We start from the raw sequence: 19,285 nt of genomic DNA, 5'->3' as shown, positions 1-19,285 counted from the left end.
AAAGTTACAGACACACAAGGTCACTGGTACATTACCATGGTATCTTTGAAGCAGATGTAGTATAGGAGATGCACTATACATTTACCCAATGAGGTAGCGCTTACTAATTAGGCAGTAGAAAGTATCCCAGTTGGGTAGACATTTTGCACAAAACAGTAGATCTCGGATAAATAGGCATGGCAGGATTCAGTATGGCACGATGCTCATTTCACAGAAATTAAACCTCAGTGGGAAGCACTTACAGATATAAACAAAGCAGGTGAAGCTCCACTTCTGTAAAGTACTAATCATCCAAATTTCTAGTGCATGGTAAAGGCAAAACAAGTGTTTTTTCTCTGCATTTTCACATACAGAAGTTGTCTGTAAACCTTGATGGAGGTGTTTTCATCCTTCCTTTTTTTGAGCGCAATGTCTCATTTAGTGACTGGCTGTGCGCAACGTGAGGTCGGGTGGTTATATGGGGTTGGGTGCAAGGCCTGGCTGGGCTAACCCCTGCCACTCATGGTGCAAGTTATAGTTACCTTAGGGCACAAGTTTTAGTTTCTTGAAATAACTCTAACTATGACTGCTGAATTTCTGTGGTTTTGTATGCAGTTATGACCAACTTCAGTTGGTGGTAACCCATTCGAAAACAGGAAGGGGTCCCCAGGGATCCCTTACCCTTTGTGAATGGAAGCGTAATTATATTTATTCAGAACAGGTAGTGGTCCCACGGACCACTGCCTACTCTGAAAATATTAAAAGAAACTTTTTATTTTTGTTGCTTGACATGCACCCCGTTTTCTTTTAAGGAAAATGGGCTCAATTGAAAAAAACGTCTTTATTTAAAAAGTTGCCACCAAATCAGAGCAAACCGCTATGTCCCATGGGTGGGCACCCCGGGACATAGCATGAGCTGGCCTTGCGGGGGTGGTGGTCCCCTGGGCCATCAATGGCTCCACTAGGGGGGGCTGCATGGCCCCCCTCCAACATTCAATTTTGAGGTGGTGGTTCCCGGGGCAAGGGTTCAGCAACAGACCCCCCATCTCATTTAAATTTAGTACAGGGGAGGTGGTAGTCCCTGGGGCTGCAGGGGGACAGAACGCCCCCCTGCACTTAATACTAGATTTTGCCCCAGGGAGGTTGTGGGGCTCAGGGGGCTGGGCAGCCCCCCTGCATTTTACAAATCATAAGCCCAGGAGGTGGTGGTCCCTTTGACAATAATAAGGCCGGTAAGGGGCCCCATGTGCACCCTCCTTATTTTTTTATATGCCCCCAGGATCTGGCCTACCCAGGGGCTTTAAAAAACAAACACAGGAGACTGCGCTTGCTTTAAAAAAAAATAAAAAATACTGCAAATTTGCGGCAATGCTGCAAATTCATGGCAAAATTTATTTTTTAAAAGTGCTTTTTAGGGTCGAGCCTGCGTTGCATGCGATTGCGCATGCGTATCGCAGCGAGACACTTTAGTTATTAGAAAAGGGCTCGGAGCCCTGTCGACATCACGTCAGTGATTTGCATTGGTTCGTGGGCTTGCCTATTAAAATCCACTTGCTTTCATTAGTCAAAGGCATGCACATGTCATGCCTTTTCCGGTGGCTAGCCCTCCTCGAGCGCATCGACCAAGTACAGAAAACATGCGAGGCTCGCTGTTTTCTGTCCGGCTCGTGGACTACTTTTTCTCTATTTTACTAGCGCGATTTCGCTTGGCAGAAGTCGAGCGCTTTACACAGTTAATTGCTCTTTTTCGGGTTACGTACATAAATACACTTTTGCCGATAGGTGAAAAGTCGGGTTAGGAGTTTACAACGCTATCAGCTCTAACATGAGCAAACGCGAGACCCATCGCATTGCAAATGCTTGTTTTTCCTTGGGGGCGGTCCCTTTGGGACCCCAGTACCAATTCTAAGGGGTCAGGGTTTCCCTACCCTGCCCCCTTTCCTTGTTTGTTAACTTTTTTTGTGTGACTTGGCTGAAGCCGAGTCCCCAGATGGCTACCAGAACTTCCTGGTTGAAATGTTGGCAATCAATCAGAGCTCTGCATTTCCCTGCACAAGCTCGTCCTTATTCACAAAGTCTTTGTGGCCAGAGATATACAAATTTGGACTTCCTTTGATTTCTCAAAAACAACTGGACGGATTTACACCAAATAACCAAAAGTGCAATCTGCGTACCGGAAGCTAGCTTGCTGCCAAATTTGGTGTAATTCCGTCCAGCGGTTAGGCTGTAATCGGTTTCAAAGCTCCTATGGGAACTAACATGGGAAACACACGTTTTTTGATAACTCCCCACCCCCTTTTTTAATTTTTATTTCTGCCCCTGCTTGACAGATCACCCGAAACTTTCCGTGCACAAGAATCACCTGCACACTTTTTTGGGGGAAAATTTTGTGAAGATTTGCCAAATGGCACCAAAGATATAGGCAAGTCAAAAAACGCTCTTTGTATGGAAAACTATAACTACCTACTGGTGACTGCCAGTAGGTAATATTATTATACATATATACATATATCTCTATATACACATATACATATATACATAAACACACACATAAATATTTGCATATGTAATCCAGTGTAAAAAAAATTGCAAAGCCAATTGTAGCTGTGGATTACCTGTTGTTTAAAAGTGCAACCTATTGCCTTTGTAAATGCTTGTTTTAGTCACTTTTAGTTACTTTTGGTCCAAATGATCTAGGAACCTGTTTTCTGAGATTCGGATATTATGTAGCGGATTGTGGATTATTTGACAGGTGCAGTAAATTGATACTTAAGCAGAATTGCATAGTTCCAGGAGCCCTGGATGGAGATCTTCAAATGTATCCTGGCTCGCCCCTGCTGCCCACACAGGTTTTAGTAAACAAACACTCCCATTGCTTTTGGTGTATTGGGTGCCTTGGTTCTCATTACCAAATCGAGTACAGCATCCTCACAGTCAAGCGTCACTAGATGTATTTAGTTGTAAGTTTGTGTTCCTCGTAAATGCAATAAAAAAACACCCTTGCGAGAGAAGCGATGCCTACCGTTATTTTGCTGCTTGACACTTGAAGGACTTCCCTGATGCCTTCCACCTCATTAAGCTTTCTGAAAACATCTTCTCTGCCGCCGGTCCACCATGTCCTGCGGTTACAGGGGAGTTGTTCAGCGCGCTGGTATGAATATGTGTGGGGAAAGGGCATGTTTTGGGTAATTGAATTAACGCTGCTTCACTGGTCTCCCTCTCTTTGGAAATGTGCTCCAGGGTTCAGTTGAGGGCAAGGTGAGAAGACCGCTGTGTGCTCTTCACGCTGCCCTCTCCTGCTGGAGTGACCGCCTCACCTGAGGCTGGTGAATCATTTGGGTGACTGCAGGCAAGAAACACAGCCAGCAGTAAAGCTTTGCGTCTACAAATAAGCGTACGCCTTGTGCGTTTTTCGCATCCAGAAGCACAGTCAGGTGGTATCTTTGTTCCTCGCCCATCGCACTGCTAAGCGCTGTCTCATAGCAGGATACACGCCCCTCGGTGGTCCTCGTGCCCGACAGGAGACCACTCCCCACACAGGATCAAATAAAGACAACAGCTTTCCAGCCACACACCCTCCACAGTGTTGCTTGCCACCCATGTAGGCAGGCGCTTCAGAGCCTCACATCGCAGTAGAAAGCGCTATATAAATGTTGCAATACAATAGAAATTAATTTGTTTTTTTTTGTGCCTCTGTGGCTCAGGGCTTTGCCGAATCACGAATCCAGAGTAATCACTTGGGCATAAGAACATTATGCCCAAGTGCTGGGTTGGAGCCCTGACATATGTACATTTTCATTACAGTTTAATCTTTGACTCATGTCTTTTCCCTTGCAGTAATCTATCAAGGAACAAGCTAGCAAGTTTATTTAAGAAGTCATTTCGTCATCTCAACCTAACGCACCTGTAAGTATTCCCATATTTGTTGTTTGTTTCAAATGATTGATGATTAACTGTGGGCAACTGGAGTGGAGCATGGGATGTTTGTTGGTTGGTGGGAGCAGATTCATTAATGAGAATTATTGAGACATGCCACTTGCTTAATGCACTGAGCTCAGGAGAGATGCCTCTGATGTTATGCCCACGTGCAGCAGGAGATGCAGAGTCGCAGATGTGTTATTTAGCTGAGTCAAAAGACTTTCAAAGATGCATTGTGATGGATGGTAAATGTATGTAGATTTTTTCTATACTATTAGCCAAGACCACCTGAGTTTAATAAAATGTACAAGCACGTACATACTTACATGGGTTTTCAGTCAGCCCTCTTAATTCAGTGGTCTGTTGCAGTGTCATTCACATTTTGTGTCCGCCCACTCCAGCCACTGGTTTATCCGCCTGTGATTAATGGCATTCTGCTCTTGAGTAATATGCCCATCCGCACAACAAGTAGTCCCCTTCAGGTCCAAGGACTGCTTATGCAGGGTGTGCCTTTACATAAAATAATACACATATTTTGGCATTTAGACAGTGATAGTTTTCATACAATACATGCTTTCATACAAAACAGTTCACAAATAACATAAGCAATGGCAAAGTTAGCAGCCAATGCCAGAGCTATTGGCTTTGTTTGTGCTTGGTTTATTTTTCGGACAGTCTAACTGTGCATTGTTCACTGCCGTGAAATAAGGTATTACAAGCAGTGATGGGAAAACAAATAAATAAAAGCAAAAAAACAATGGCTTCACTTGGATTATCAGCCCCTTGCGGTCCCAATTTAAAACAGAATTTCGGAAAAACAGAATAACCTCAGAGTCCAGGTACGTCACTAAATCCCCAAGTCACTTATTTGCCTTACAAGATCTAAAGACATTCAAGGCAACATCTTCACTACATGGAGAAAACACCCAAAGTTTCAACCCAGTGATGATTTCTGTGATTTTCTTACATTGTTTGCATGAAAAGAACCAAATGGGTGGTTAGACCTCACTTCCTTTCTGTCTTGCAGTGACGTATCTTTAAAGCACCCAAAATGTAAATAATGCACTCTAGTGCTTTCCTGGCCATCCCTGTGACGCAAGGTCCGTTCTTGCTGCCACTTTGTCTATATGAAACCCAGTCAATGCATCCGCCATTTAAGATACATCACACCCCAGCTTCCCTCCTTAAAGTATATCCCCCCTAACCCTTCCCTTTCAGAGAAACCCCAATAGGCATATCATATAACTGCTCACAATAAAACCGAGGCCCCGATTACATCTATACCCATTGCAGTGACACATTAATACCGCACCTATCTTCCAAAAAAGCCCCAATTCAGCAATGACACCTGTGCTTTTTTTCTTTTTTAAATCGCTCTTTTTTGTCAAATTTGGTCAAATTATTCATACCTTACATCGGTGCCCCAAAGGCTGATGACTGGCTCATACGTACAGTAGGCATCCAACACCGGTGCCTCTCAGTGACACTGCAGCCGTGAAGTCCATTGTGATGGATGACAATATTTGTTGAGCTGAATGAAACAATTACCACTCTAGTAAAGTTCATCCGCAGACATTGTCCACCACCTCCATCTAAGAGCTCTGGTAAGAACTGTTGGTAAGGAGGGCGCAAAATGGTGAAGGAACATGGCTTCATGGCTTTGAGTAGGCATGTATTTACAACCGCAGGCAATTTCTTCATGCATATTTGAAGACTTTCATAGCCCTAAGCATTTTAATTTCACTAGCAACGGGGACAATTCCACACCTGTGCAACTATAATTTCATGGTTGATGGCAGTATCTTTATGATGTATGTGCGGTGTATTTCCTAGAGCTTGCAGTAGGGCTCAAATAATTCCACTTTCTTGGTTCATCTGTGAGAAATGTCATGAAATCTCACAACTCCTGTGGCAGACCAATACATGTGACCAGTTTTGGACACTTGCGGGAAAATATCATGGTTAACAGTGGGCATTGCACAGTGTACAGAAGAATAATATCAACACATTTGGGTCAATTTATATGCGGCACAGTTATATTTCTCAGAAAGAAACACATACCTCCAGGGTGCATTTTTGATGTCTCCTACGGTAAAATGTGCTCAAATGTTTACATTTTACTGTCCATCACAGGACACTTCCTGACATATCCTCTGAGCATTTTAATGGCTCGTTCTACAGCAGTTTGTTGGCTCAAACTGGAACGATTATTGTAGCCCCAAAGAACAATTGTCAGCCTAATGTTGGTGCAGTTTTATTTCTCTTGAAATCAGTTCCATAACTCCTGCAAGCAGGTTTACAGCACTTCACAGAGACTAACAACAGAAGCTAGTGGTGTATAAAGCATGCATTAGCAGTTATTAACGGCCTTGTGGTTTAGAAATGAACTGACATAGATGGGTAAATCTTTTTTCAGCATGGCACGCTGTCACAACACATCTGGTAGAAATCTCATGAATGGTGATGATATGTGGGGAAATTGCATGACTTAAATAGAGCTAATTTATAGCAGCAATTTCATGATTCATTTGAAGGCATTTCAGAGGGATCCTTTTCATAGTTTCTTGGGCGAGGTAAGGGAGACTTCATGACACATGAGAACAAAAACATAAACAACATAGCAAGGCTTTGTACATGATGCAGGATTCTGTCAGTGAATACAACCCTGTAATATGACGATAAAAGTGAGTCTACACTTTCCAGATTTCACACTGACTGAGGAGGCAATACTTTAGGAATTAATGTAGTCAAGGGCCGGTGTTGCTAACAGCCAGTCACTCAGAGGTGAGGGGATATCAGTAAGGTACTGCTGGAGAAGCAGTGGGACTGTCTCAGTACTGCAGTCTGCCTGGCCTGCTGAGAGAGAGGAGCGTGAGATAACCCTCATGGATGAGACTGTCCAGGGAAGCCTAGCCACCGTGCCCCAGTGGAAGGGACATGTCAGAAAATGAGGACAAGCGGGGAAGCACTGCTGGGGCCAATCCAAGTGCTGGCGTGGGTTTCTCTCCCTCCTCGATAGCTTCTAAATCCCCATTGCGCACTGTGCCCAAGAAGAAACAGAGGGATTGCCGGAGAAGCTAACTTGATTTCTATAATGGTCGCTCATTCCCCCAATTGCCGCTTAAACCATAACTGAGACACTGCAAGATAGGATGACCATGTCAACAGCCTCCATAGACTTGTGCCTACTCTTCCAGCGAGGAGAGGCTCACTGAAAACCGAAGATTCATCGACCACAGAGGTTGGTCAATTCACTTGACTGGGAAAGGGGCTTTTGTTTTGGGAACTTGACAAGTCGCTGTCTGCACAGAGTTCCTGAGCAGCATCAAAGGAAGTGGGTCCATCACGTACGCACCTGGGAGTGAGGGCCTCACGATGGGGTGTTTGTTACCGCTACACTCAGGTAACTCCAGCACCTTTGAACTTGTGCAGACTACGTACTGGGACTCTTGGTTTTAAGAGAAACTACCGGGGGTTGTCCGTAACTTGGGGCATTGAAGGACCGGCCTATTGGCCACCGAAATAGAAGTCTGCCTATGCTGTTCTTCATGAGCCTGCACCTATGAGATTACTCTGAGCCTGGTACATTTTGGCCTATTTCCTCGTAGTACCTCTTATACAACCATGTGCACATTGACGTATTCCTTTGTGGTATTTTGTTTTGGTATATTAAAGTGCTTTTTAGTGATAAAAATAATCACTCAGTTGTACAATCACGAATGCCCTCTTTTTGGTAACTGTTGACTTCTGAGTCTCCATTGCCATACATTAGGACTCTGGGAAACCCTCAAATGCTCGTCCCACTAACCTGAGGGTCAAGTACTGACAGGATGTACTTGGCGTATATTCTGCAGTGCCATAGCAGGACAGGCTATGAGGCAGCAGTGGTAAAAAATCCTCAACCACCATGGTTGTGGCCCAGTAACGCATGGTTGTGCCATACCTCCCAAACGGGCTGACACCCTGTGTTGGGTATAGGGTGCACAATTGTTCAATAGGTTTGAAGATTTACTATGAACATTGGATTATTAGATCTGCAACCAGGAAGATATCAGACTTCACATATAAGCTACTGCTCTCTGCCTTAACACAGTATGAGTGAATACTAGCCCAGTGACACAGACAGTGAGTCTTTTATGTCTGGATATTTGTTCACCCTCATCTTAGCCACTCATGAGTGGATCTTTAAAATCCATTACAGAGTGTAGGGTTTTTTGCGAAGCGAATGAGCCTTGGCCTAAGTACACTCAATACTGTTGGATGCATGCTGCTTTTGACTGGAGCAGATTAGTTTTAATGACTACATTTAGCATAAAAAAGGCCATGACACTCGCAAAATGCTGAGTTACCATTACCTGCACTACAATCATGCAATTTGGTTTTTAAAGGGAAACTGTATCTTTCAGGTTCGAAATAATACACTTCTATTATGTTCTAAAATAAAACAGACCAACTGCTTTATTTCCTCAAATTCAACATACTGAAACTGGAGGTCCCAACAGCATCATGTTCCAAAAATATTCATAGTACCAAAATTGAATTAGGGTGGTTTATGGTTTTTTAGTGGGTATGCAGTGCCATGCACTGTGGGATGGCCTCAAACTCCCCCTCTAATCCGAACCTAACTACTTACCTAAACTTGCTTTCTAATAAATCTCATTGGTTAACAGCCTCATCCGGGCGATGCCCACCCGATTGTTCACTAATTTTCCATGATATTGTCTCCTCAAGTAACTCTATTTTGTCAGCTCTTCTAGTGCTGTGAAGTAACCACCAGTTGACAGGTAACACTATACAAACTTACATAAAGTAGAAGAACATTCCCTGGAGGAGAAGTGAGAATCGGGTAATTCATGAGGTACTTTGATCCTACAGAATCAGACAGAAAAGGTGAAGTTAACTGGAAGGAGTGAGCACAAATTCAGCATTACCTTGCTATTATTCTAGTTCTAGAGCCATATACTTGCACAAATATTGAATTGATTGTAGTGCTGATGTGGTTCACGTAAGCGTTTGTAGCGACATCTCACATAAGCTACTCTTTTCTGATTCGATATTTTCCAGAGGAATGTTTGGCTTTTTTGGTAAGTGCGGTCGCTGAAATATCTATTCCCCCAGGTAACTGAAAATCTCAGGTAATAGACTGGTGTATGAGTGTATAACTATTGCATGATGAACTAATAACATTTCAGAACTAACACTGGCAAAGACAATAGGTGTCACCTTTAAAAGGAGACTGCCAACCTATTGACTTTCACCTTTAAAAGGAAACTGCCAACCTATTGACTTTGCCAATGCAATATTCCATTGGCTCTACCATACACATACACACACACACACACACACTCACAAACACACATGCACACATGCATACACACACACAAACACACACACACGCACCAACAGACACACACACAAACACACACACAAACAACATTTTTTTTCAAATGCCAAAAATGCCTACCAGCGTGTCATGAGACATATATGCATGGTCATGCCATCTTGAAATGGTGATGTATGTTTTTCACCATCACAAGATGTGCACATGTGTCTATGCATATACTGTAACTAGTGACCATTTTGCTTTTATTACTTTACCTTTCCAACATGGTCAATGGACATTTTAGAATGGTGGCAGTGCACTGATGCCAGTCCATTGCAGAAAAAAATAGGGAGAGGAGTGTGGAGTAACGGATGAAGAAGCAAGTGGCCTGGCATCAGTGTGCTACTGACAGGCCTTTTCAAAACTAATGGAAGTGTGTGTGTGTGTGTGTGCGTGTGTGTGTCATAGTGATGCAAGAGGTGGGGAGTAGTTGAAGAACTGGGAAAGAACTCACATAAAAAGATCCACTATCTCTAGATCCACGAGGGTATCTCTATTCCAGTGAGAAAACCTATGGTTTCTGGAATTTGATGCAGGTGCATTGGCTGGCACAATGAGAGACTGAGAGGATGGTTTAGAGTGTGGCGGACAGGTTATTCCACCAGGTTTGTGGTGGAGTACTGTGTCCACCAAACTGATGGTCTTTCCAATCAGTTTGGATCTGTGTAGACTGACAGAGTTTGTGGCATTTATGTAAGTGCATCAGAACAGTTGCCAGTATTGAACAGTTAACTGGGAGAATGCCCTCTACAGTGTTCGACTAGAGGGCATCAGGGTATTCTCTGTTTCGAATGCACTTTTATTTTCTCTGTTTTCCGAGTAACTGGGAACTAATAGCCTCAATGGGAATTACGAAGTTTAGAAAGTACATATAATGAGGAACAGACTACCCTCTAGTTTGTGACGGAGTACCCATCCGCCACACGTGAAATCAGGCGCTAAGTCTGTTCTTGTGGCAAGCAGCTTGGCAAAGGTATAGCTGTCAAACACTTTGTGTGGGCTTGATAGAACCCTTGTATGGTCCCAGCAATCACTTTCACCTTCTCTAGAATTGGTACTTCATAACTTAAACAATTCGCCAATGTATTCTAGTGTTACCTGTTGACCGCATTCTGTCCTGCGTTTTTTCATCTTTCCAAGTTCTGCTTTCTTTATTGCAGGGACGATTTGAATTTTTGTAAGTCAGTTTATGAGTTTTAATTTTATTTTTGTAGTGGGACCAGGTTTACCAGGGCAGCAGAATACTTTACATAGGTACGGAAACCCCATTGGCATACATATGGAAAGGTACAAAACACGGTTTTGAAGTTGAGCTATGGGAGGCAAAACGTTGCGTTTTGTATGCTCGGTGTAAACACCTGCCGTAAGCAATGAGTATACAAGATACAAAACTGTCATTCTCCTGATTGTTTGCATGGTTTTCAGAGACACCTATATACTCTTGTCTTTTTTGCCTCCATTTTATGAGATTCGCCTTTTGCTGAAATAATCGGTGTGAGCAGCATTTTCAAGTGTGGGGCTTGCTTAGTGATTCCTTCCCACTATTTCTGAATGAAAGCTTTCTTCTTAGTCTGTAGCTGAAAAGCCAGTAAGCGTTAATATATAAGAAGTCATTGTTCTTCCTATGAACAGACTGCCAGTCCCCGGTTTTGATGAGAAATCAGATTTTTTGGCGGCAACAACGTACTTAACCATCAGCCTGCCGGATAAGATTTTCTGCAATCGTCACAGCTATTGATGGAGTTGTTGGCCTCTCATAAATAGAGTCACCCTTTTGTATGTCATCAGTGGACTGTCTCTAGCAAGCATCTCATTCACACATTACATTTAAACCACTGCGGCTTCAGGAATGAAGGGAAACAGATTGCAGGTGCCCAGGACTATTGAGATGGTTCTAACAGGGCAAACCACAACTCGTCCACACTTCATTAGCTTTCATTCTGCCGGCAGAAGGTCTGGTGTCCATCAATATAGAATTGAAAAGAAGCATTGCTAAGAAAAAAATAACTTTAATGATGACGCTAATTTTTTTTATAGAGTGCTTCAAATAGAATGGTCGTTTGAGATCAGTATCTGGCCTTTACACCGAAGAATGAACGCAGAAAGCAGACCGAACTGTGCCCACTGAGCTGAGATCCTGGGGCAAATGTATTCATATCTGGCACAATGCAGCACAGCAAGTCAACTTGGAGAGGGTAGGAATGCACCATATCTTCTGAAAAATGGTGCATTCCTGCTCTCCCTCTGCGCTGGCACACTTGGTGCTGCCAAGCGCCAATGCAGACACCCCTGCACCGCAGTGCAAGGGTGGATGCATTACAGCCAGTGTCGCAAAGGCAACACAAGACCTTGATCAATTTGACTCGCTAGGTAGACCCGCATCCACTTGGATCCAGGCCACAGGAAGTAGAAATAACACGATTAAAACAACTGCAGCATCTCTCAGCACACAATACTTCTCAAGCATGGATTTGACATTGTGTTACATTTAAATGCTTCGTTTGGTGATTTCGGTTCTCCCATACAACAAGCGATTCTGGTTTTATGAAGTTGCACGATTTGCAATGTAGGGTGTTATGCAAACGTCTTGGTAGACATGATGACCCAAGGTTTATAGGAGTATTGTTGATACAGTATTTATGAATAATTGCCCTGGTTCTACAGAGTGACACAGATTGTGATTTTGAGCAACTTACTTTAGTACTGGAAAGCGTGAATTCCTAATTCTCAAACTGAAAGTGCTCTGAGGTTCCCCACAGGCGAAATCTATTGATTAAATGATTAATAGTTGTACCACTTAACACAATAGAAACAAATAAATAATATAAGAGTAATTTTGTAAATAAGCCAAAACTAGCAATGCCACAAGATTTAAGTAATGTTCTAAATTTGAAAGTATCTATTATTTTAATGTTATTGGTTAATATTGCATAATTATCACCAACTCCCTTTACTGTACTGTGTCGCAATGTTAAATTAACAGCTACATTTGGATGAGTCAGATGGTGCAAGTTTGCTAGTCTTCCAAGGACAGCTGGAAGGAATAAGCGCTATGGAATATCACAGAATGCATTGTATCAGACAGCTGGAGCCAGGCCAGAGGTTGGAGTAATTCACACATCCAGTGTTACTCGGGTTGTATGGTAGAATATCAATGACAAAAATAGTGTGCGGCTCAAATATTGAGGCCCAGACATCAAGGATCAAACAGATTTGCTTTGCTTAACTTCACATCTGTGTATTATGAAGGGAGCTATATGCATATGGCCAAAGTACGTATAGGTGAAGCATAATAAACATATGATTACCTACATAAATTAAAATTCATGAAATATTGGCCCTCAATATTATTGCCCTGATAATTTGATTGCAGAATATTCGGTAGTCCATGGACTGATGGAATCATGTTAATCAACAGCAGGATCCTGTGTCTTTTAAGGGTAGGTGGAGGGTTAAATCAGGTGGCCGCGTTTCCTATATTTGCTCAAGAACAGTGGTTTGGTGTTGCTCACTCTGTTTCAGGTGTAAAATACAACACAGTAATGTATAAAAAGACAAAATCAAGCATCTTAGATTAATATATTTTAGGAACAAGTATTTTTTTCCTTTGGAAATGACGGGTTACATATTGAGGTGAACCAAACAGATAGCAACACTGTGGTACTCAAATTCACGGGGGGGATGTTTGCTTAGAAGTGTATATATCAAGATAAGTCATTAATGGGGAAAATAAGAAAATTACATATAGAGGACATTGGAGGGCCCTACAAATAAACTCTACTAATGTTCACCAGACCTTTATTGTCTGTGGAATGGTGATACCTGTTAGAACAGTTCTCTTTAGTAGTGAAACCTGGAGGACACAAACTACAGTCCTTACTTGTTTTCAAAGAACATCTTAGAACTAGAAGAGTACGAAGTATGCATAATTTGCTTTCACATAATTATTTAAAATTTTGGGAAAATTTGCTAAATTATATATAATTATGTGAAATTCAAAAGCGGCGTTTCGTGCTGTATTTTAGCCAGAAATGTGTCCTATAATTTTGTCATGAACATGGCATAATTACATGATCTGGTGTAATGGTGCAATTTCAGGAAATTCGCATAACAAGCGTAATGTGAAATTGTTGAAATGCACAATTTCTTTTTTACCAGCTTACTTAGAACTGGGAGTCTTTCCTCTGCTGAATGGATCATTTGTGTTTGTTTGGTGAGAGAGGCATACATTGTCTTCATGTGCCTAGACTCCTCCAACGATATTGGCATTTTTTGTTCTCTTCAATTTCTGTTTGGGCACTTATTTTGTGAGTTATACAGATGTAACAGAGCTGTGATGAGCCAGCCTTGAGAAACCCTTGTTCAGGATTATTTCATGACAAATTATATTTTATTTCCTTATACACGTGCATGAGATTTAACTATTTTTGCCAAGTTTTCTTGAAATTATTTCCACATTATTTTCAAGCAATCTTTGCTGCTGATGGATTGGGGGAGACATCTGCGCAAGGAGACATTTTCGACAGTTGATTGATGACTCCCTATGACCTAGAATCAATCTTGATCTGTGGAGATAACACAAAACATATTTCTTCAAGAAGTTTCCATACTGTTTTAATTAAGTGGTTAATAGTGATCGTACTTTCTAGCAGCACATCAGGGGCTAAAGAAGGTAATAAAGATTTTGCAGCTAAAACACTGGGCTCTTCTGTCCCATTCAGCATTTGCTGTTACTATATCATTACACTTGACATTACAATACAGCATTGCTCTTTGGCGGTGCAAACATGCACATATGGCGTGTCAATTTCCAAGAAAAAGATGACTTTGGAAGTCCATTAAACCATTCATCGTTTCACCTGACTTATCATATTCCTCACGGTTTTGCAAAGCAATGACAAGAACTTAAATATGTTTTCCTCTTCTTGTAACGTATTGTAGTCATTCTGGTTGTTCAAAGCATGTGCTTCCAAATGCAATGAAAACCATATCCCTTTTCTTTGGACATATAGACCAGAGTTTGCAGGTATATTTTGCTAAAATGAGTATCATTTGTGAGAAATCATCTAATGACGTAGAACATAATTGTGTAAGACAACATAGTCGCCATCTTTTGTCAAACATCATTGCCCTTCAGCAATTACACTCAGCTTGTTCGTGTTAATTCGAACTTTTAATATCATCGCCCTGGAGAACAAGAAGATGCTATGATTTAATTATGATTTCTGAAGTAGAGGGACTACACCCGGAAGTGGGTTATTAATTATGAACAGGGAACATTCGAAAACGAATAAACACACCCCGGTTAGGTGTTAATACAGGTCTCATTTAAACTCTAGTCATCATCTACACACAAGCACAAGGCAACTGCTCAGAGAAATGTATGTTAAGCTGAAGCAGCACAAATACTTTTAACTTCAAGAATACAACACTATGAAATTCCCAAACCAATTAGGAAAAATAAATGCAATTTTAATGAGCAAAACAACACAACACAAAATGATTACATTCAGATAAGGCGAACCAGAAAATTGAAATTTAAAGTTTAAACAAAACACCTGGAAAAGTAAACACCTTGGAAACATATCAGTTTGCTAATGACCGAGACCAAGGTGTGATTTCAGGCTGACTGTGATATAACAGAGGTCAGATACACCAACTGGATGGTCCAGTCACTTAGAAGACCTTCTCATCAAATGTGGCTGATAGTGACATAGGAACTGTTAATAGAAATTCATGTGACGAGTAAAGAGCTTGATTCAGAATATATCAGGATAATGTTGTTGGACTATAACTATTGCTTTAAAAATAAAGCAGCTATTGATTGGTAGCCAACACATGGCACAGCACAGGCATAATGAGTTTAAGAGTGTGGTGGTATTTTGAACCAACTGTAGAAGGTGGAGGATTATATCTGGAACAGCTAAATACGTTGAGTTCCCGTAATCTAGTATTGATTGTACAAGAACATTTAAAATGGGAATCTGGAAGTTGTCATCAATAGAAGGCAGTACAGTTATTGAGGTCTTCAACTGGTCAAAACATATATTAGAACAATTAGCTGTTTGAGCTTTCAAGGACAGAGCAGAATTAATTTGAATGTCAGAAATGCAGATGGTCTTAGCTGGGACTGGTATTTGATCCATTACATGAGGTCAGTCTAGACATTTTGTGATTGAATTAATGATAGAGGTCAAAAGGAGTTGGGTTTTGGAGGGAGTTGTTGGCTAACTACCACCAAATAATTGATAAGCAGCCTTCCAAAGTATCCCTGATGGAATTTGTCTGAAAGTGTTTATTGGGCGGGCCAAAAATCAGTGGTGTGGCATCTGCATACCTGTAGAAATGGACCCCTGTCTGATAAGGTATTTTGTCCAGGGGTTGCATACATATGTTAAACAGGAGGGGTATCAATAGAGACTCCTGGGGGACAGCTCAGAGTTCTCCATTCAAAATAGTAAGGAGGAAGTTACCCAATTCACTGACAATCTTTCACAAAGAATCTTAACCATTTGGGGGCTGCCACTAAGATCTCATTGTCTGCAAATCTGGAAATTAGAGTGGAGTTATCAATGGTGTTGAAGGTAGCCAACAGATCGAGAAAGATGAGTGTCCAATATCACCACCATCCATAGGCCTGCACAGGACATCAAGAACTTATGGAACTAAGGGGCATATTTATACTTGGTTTGCGCTGAATTAGCGTAATTTTTTCAACGCTAATTCAGCGCAAACCTAACTCCATATTTATACTTTGGCGCTAGACACGCCTAATGCCAAAGTTATGGAGTTAACATTGTTTTCTGGACGGAAAACCTACCTTGCGTCAACGAGATGCAAGGTAGGCGTTCCCGTCCAGAAAAAGCCGATATGGCCTTTGTGTCATATTTATCTCCCTGTGCTAAAATCCAGCGGGGGAATGCGGGCATTAAATAATGGGACACCACAGGATGGGGGACCCATCTCAGGTATGTCCCGTAAGTATATATATATTTTTTTTTAATTACCCCGCTTGGGGCCCTGACTTGGGGCCCCCTGCACGGCATTTTCCCCAGTGGCCATGCCCATGACATTTGTCCCCTGGGCATGGCCACTGGGGTGGTGGGCATGGCTCCTGTCTTTACTAAGTCAGGAGCCATGTCCATAGGGGTTGAACGCCAGAAATGGCGCTACACTGCTTAGAGGCAATTTTTCTGCCTATAAACAGTGTAGAACCATAATTTGGCGCACAAGCCCCGGTTTCCCCTACTTCTCCCCCACCCTGTTAGCGTCCTTTCCAAGGAACAGGGTCAAAACTGATTTGCACAGGGCTGGATCCAAACTGGGTTGGGGTGGTGGACAAAACAATTATGGATTCAACCTAGATCTTTGTGACTGGGGGTGAATGTTTGCATTGTTCAGCATTCTGTCCATCATCTGTTCTTTTTTAGGTGGTTTATTGTCATTATTATGCTTTCAAGGCCTCGTTGTGCATTGATAAAACATAACTGAAGGCCTTTCACCATTTGATTCTTTTGATAACAGAAAACACAATATGTTAAGTTTGTAAAATACTATGACGTGACATGATCTTCTGACTTAGCAACTGTTTGGTACAGTGATCCACTCTGGCATTCTGCAATCATCCACTTATTCTCAGTGAAGGCAATGTGCTAAGTGGTATGACACTATTCTGAAACTTCCACAATTACAGCGATTTGATTTGGTTCAGCAGTCATTGTGAATTTGCTGCAATTTTAATTGCTTTTTAATAACGGTCCATGATGTTCATAGCCAGGCATATGTCTAATATACTGGGATATATAAGTGAGTTAGAGACCTGTTGATAGACACATAGATGGCCACAAGGAATACTTGAAATATATGCTGGCCGGTGAGCTTTAATGGTTTTCAGCTCCCAGTAAATGGCCGTTCTCTATAGCACACACTATAGAAATTTCAAGCAAAGTTCCCAAAACCTTTTAAAAATGTGGAGACATGGCAAATAATCTATTGAACCTCTGCATTGAAGGTGATTAGGGGATAGAAGGAGTGATGAAATTGTTACATCAAAGCATCACATGAAAGAACACTGACCACATGTATCTCTTCCAGGCTGTAGTGCTGCTCTAGCTAGCAGCATTGTGTGGACTTACTATTAATGAGCAACTAGTTGCTAAATATAACTAGGTATAAGTATAACTTCTCTAGTGTTGAAGAGTAATTTGGAAGATATTTGAACAACATTTAGAGGGTAAATCAACATCATTTTAGATTTGATATGAGAACAATTTTATGGCAACATAGAGGGGATTACTTGCTTAAATGAAGGAGCAAGTCAGGAGACACTGAATGACTGTCAATCTTTCACAACCACTCAGTGAGGCATCTTTAGAAGCATTCCATGAGACACTTTGCTGAAATCTGAAGCCTTTCTCAGAAACAGTTAATGTGTATCCTGAAAATAACTTCAAGGACCATTTCCGAATGTTTTGAGAACAATAGAACATGTCTCAAATCTGACTATCAAATGGATCGTCTGATGATTTTAATGGCTTTCAGGTAGCCTTTAGGGGGACATGTGAGCAGGCATTTGGGATTGTGGACCATTTTGAAAAGTAATGCTTGTGCTCATGTATTTGTTGTGTGGAAGCAAATTTAGCTAGCAGAATGCCAGGACTAGAGACATGGGTGCACAAATTTGACATTAAGAATACAACAATCTGTGATTCTTGTCACCTATTTTGTTTACCATGTCCATAAACATTTTGAGAAATGTTAGGGAGTGCTAGTAATGTCTAACCCGCTTAATCCTCGAAGTACTTTTGATTTTTGATCTCCTATTTTTGAGATCTCTCTCATGAGTGAGAAACAATAATGAAGTCACTGCCACTGTAAGCTTCTGCTAACATGGTTTTGTGTGGTGACTGCAAGTGTACGCCTTTTCCAATAAGGCCCTCTGCTGTGCTCTTCACTGGCTACATGAGAACATGTGTGCACAGACGTGCACATGTGTGCAGGCTGAGTGAAGAAAACAGCCACCTGGCTCAATCTGCTTTCAGCGCACACATAGAGTGTTGCAAAAAGAACACTGAATGAAATGGTTATGGCCAGGTATTATTATTTGATTAGGCATTAATGCAACAAGAAATGTCCCTAGGCAAATACCTGCTCAACTTCCCAAATTCAATTCATAACCATAAGAATGAAAGCAGGTATATTACCATTCTATGGTACCATACGTAACCTCTCTGTGTGTATTAAAGGACTCTTATAGTTCTTATAAAAGTTCCTTCACCCACCAACCTATTTGGCAGCATGCTTCATCATAGGGGTCTCACCCCAAGTGCTTAGCGCCTCTTGGGTGTGCTTCCTCACCTGATTACAGCAAAGCAGGTCAATTATTAAGGTTTTGTGCACCTCAAAAGTGTTTTGTGCATAAACCGAAAAAAGGGTGTGGTTTAAAATTGTTTAAAGGGCACCCACATACTAGTGTACCTTTATTGGTGGTGCTATCTGGCAAGATTAAAAACGGTGTGTGATGTACATAGAGATCTAATGTACACCTACATCTAGTTTAAGATCGACATGTTTCAGCCAATACTCTATGTGCCCCTGCGGGGTCAATATGGCTTTCTTCAGGACCTATTCTCTTATTGCACCAGCTCACTAAGGCCCAGATTTAAGAAAAGTGGAACTTCATGCCATTTTTCTTGCGGTCCATTGCGATCCCCTAACGCCACCATGTGTGTGCCGTATTTAACATACGGCACCATGGCACAGATTAGGGACAATAGCGTCATTGTTTTTGATGCTATTGTTGTGCTTTGCAGGATTAGCATAAAAAATGTTGGCACTAAACCTGAAAAGTACATAGAAGCTCATTAAAAATAATGGTGTTCCTCCTTTTAATGCCTCCCCTGTGCAGAATTAAAAAATGCAACTAAAAATGGTGCAATTGAATCTCTTAGATTCCACTGCCACATTTTTGCAGGCCCCCTAATGGCGGAACGCCCCCTTGCATAC

At 41.6% G+C, this 19,285-nt stretch overlaps 1 protein-coding gene across 14 annotated transcripts in view; it reads left to right on the top strand.

Annotated features, from left to right (window-relative positions):
* The window catches only part of NTRK2 (neurotrophic receptor tyrosine kinase 2), a 445,567-nt gene that overhangs the window by 27,969 nt on the left and 398,313 nt on the right, over window positions 1–19,285 (top strand). For all 14 annotated transcript variants that reach the window (XM_069229668.1, XM_069229708.1, XM_069229703.1 and 11 more), the window contains one exon: window positions 3,817–3,885. In XM_069229668.1, the coding sequence (XP_069085769.1) occupies window positions 3,817–3,885 (69 nt within the window). The remainder of the gene's footprint in view (window positions 1–3,816; window positions 3,886–19,285) is intronic.

Source organism: Pleurodeles waltl, chromosome 1_1 (genome assembly GCF_031143425.1).
Source record: "Pleurodeles waltl isolate 20211129_DDA chromosome 1_1, aPleWal1.hap1.20221129, whole genome shotgun sequence".
NCBI lineage: Eukaryota > Metazoa > Chordata > Amphibia > Caudata > Salamandridae > Pleurodeles > Pleurodeles waltl.
This window is presented reverse-complemented; position numbering and strand designations above follow the sequence as displayed.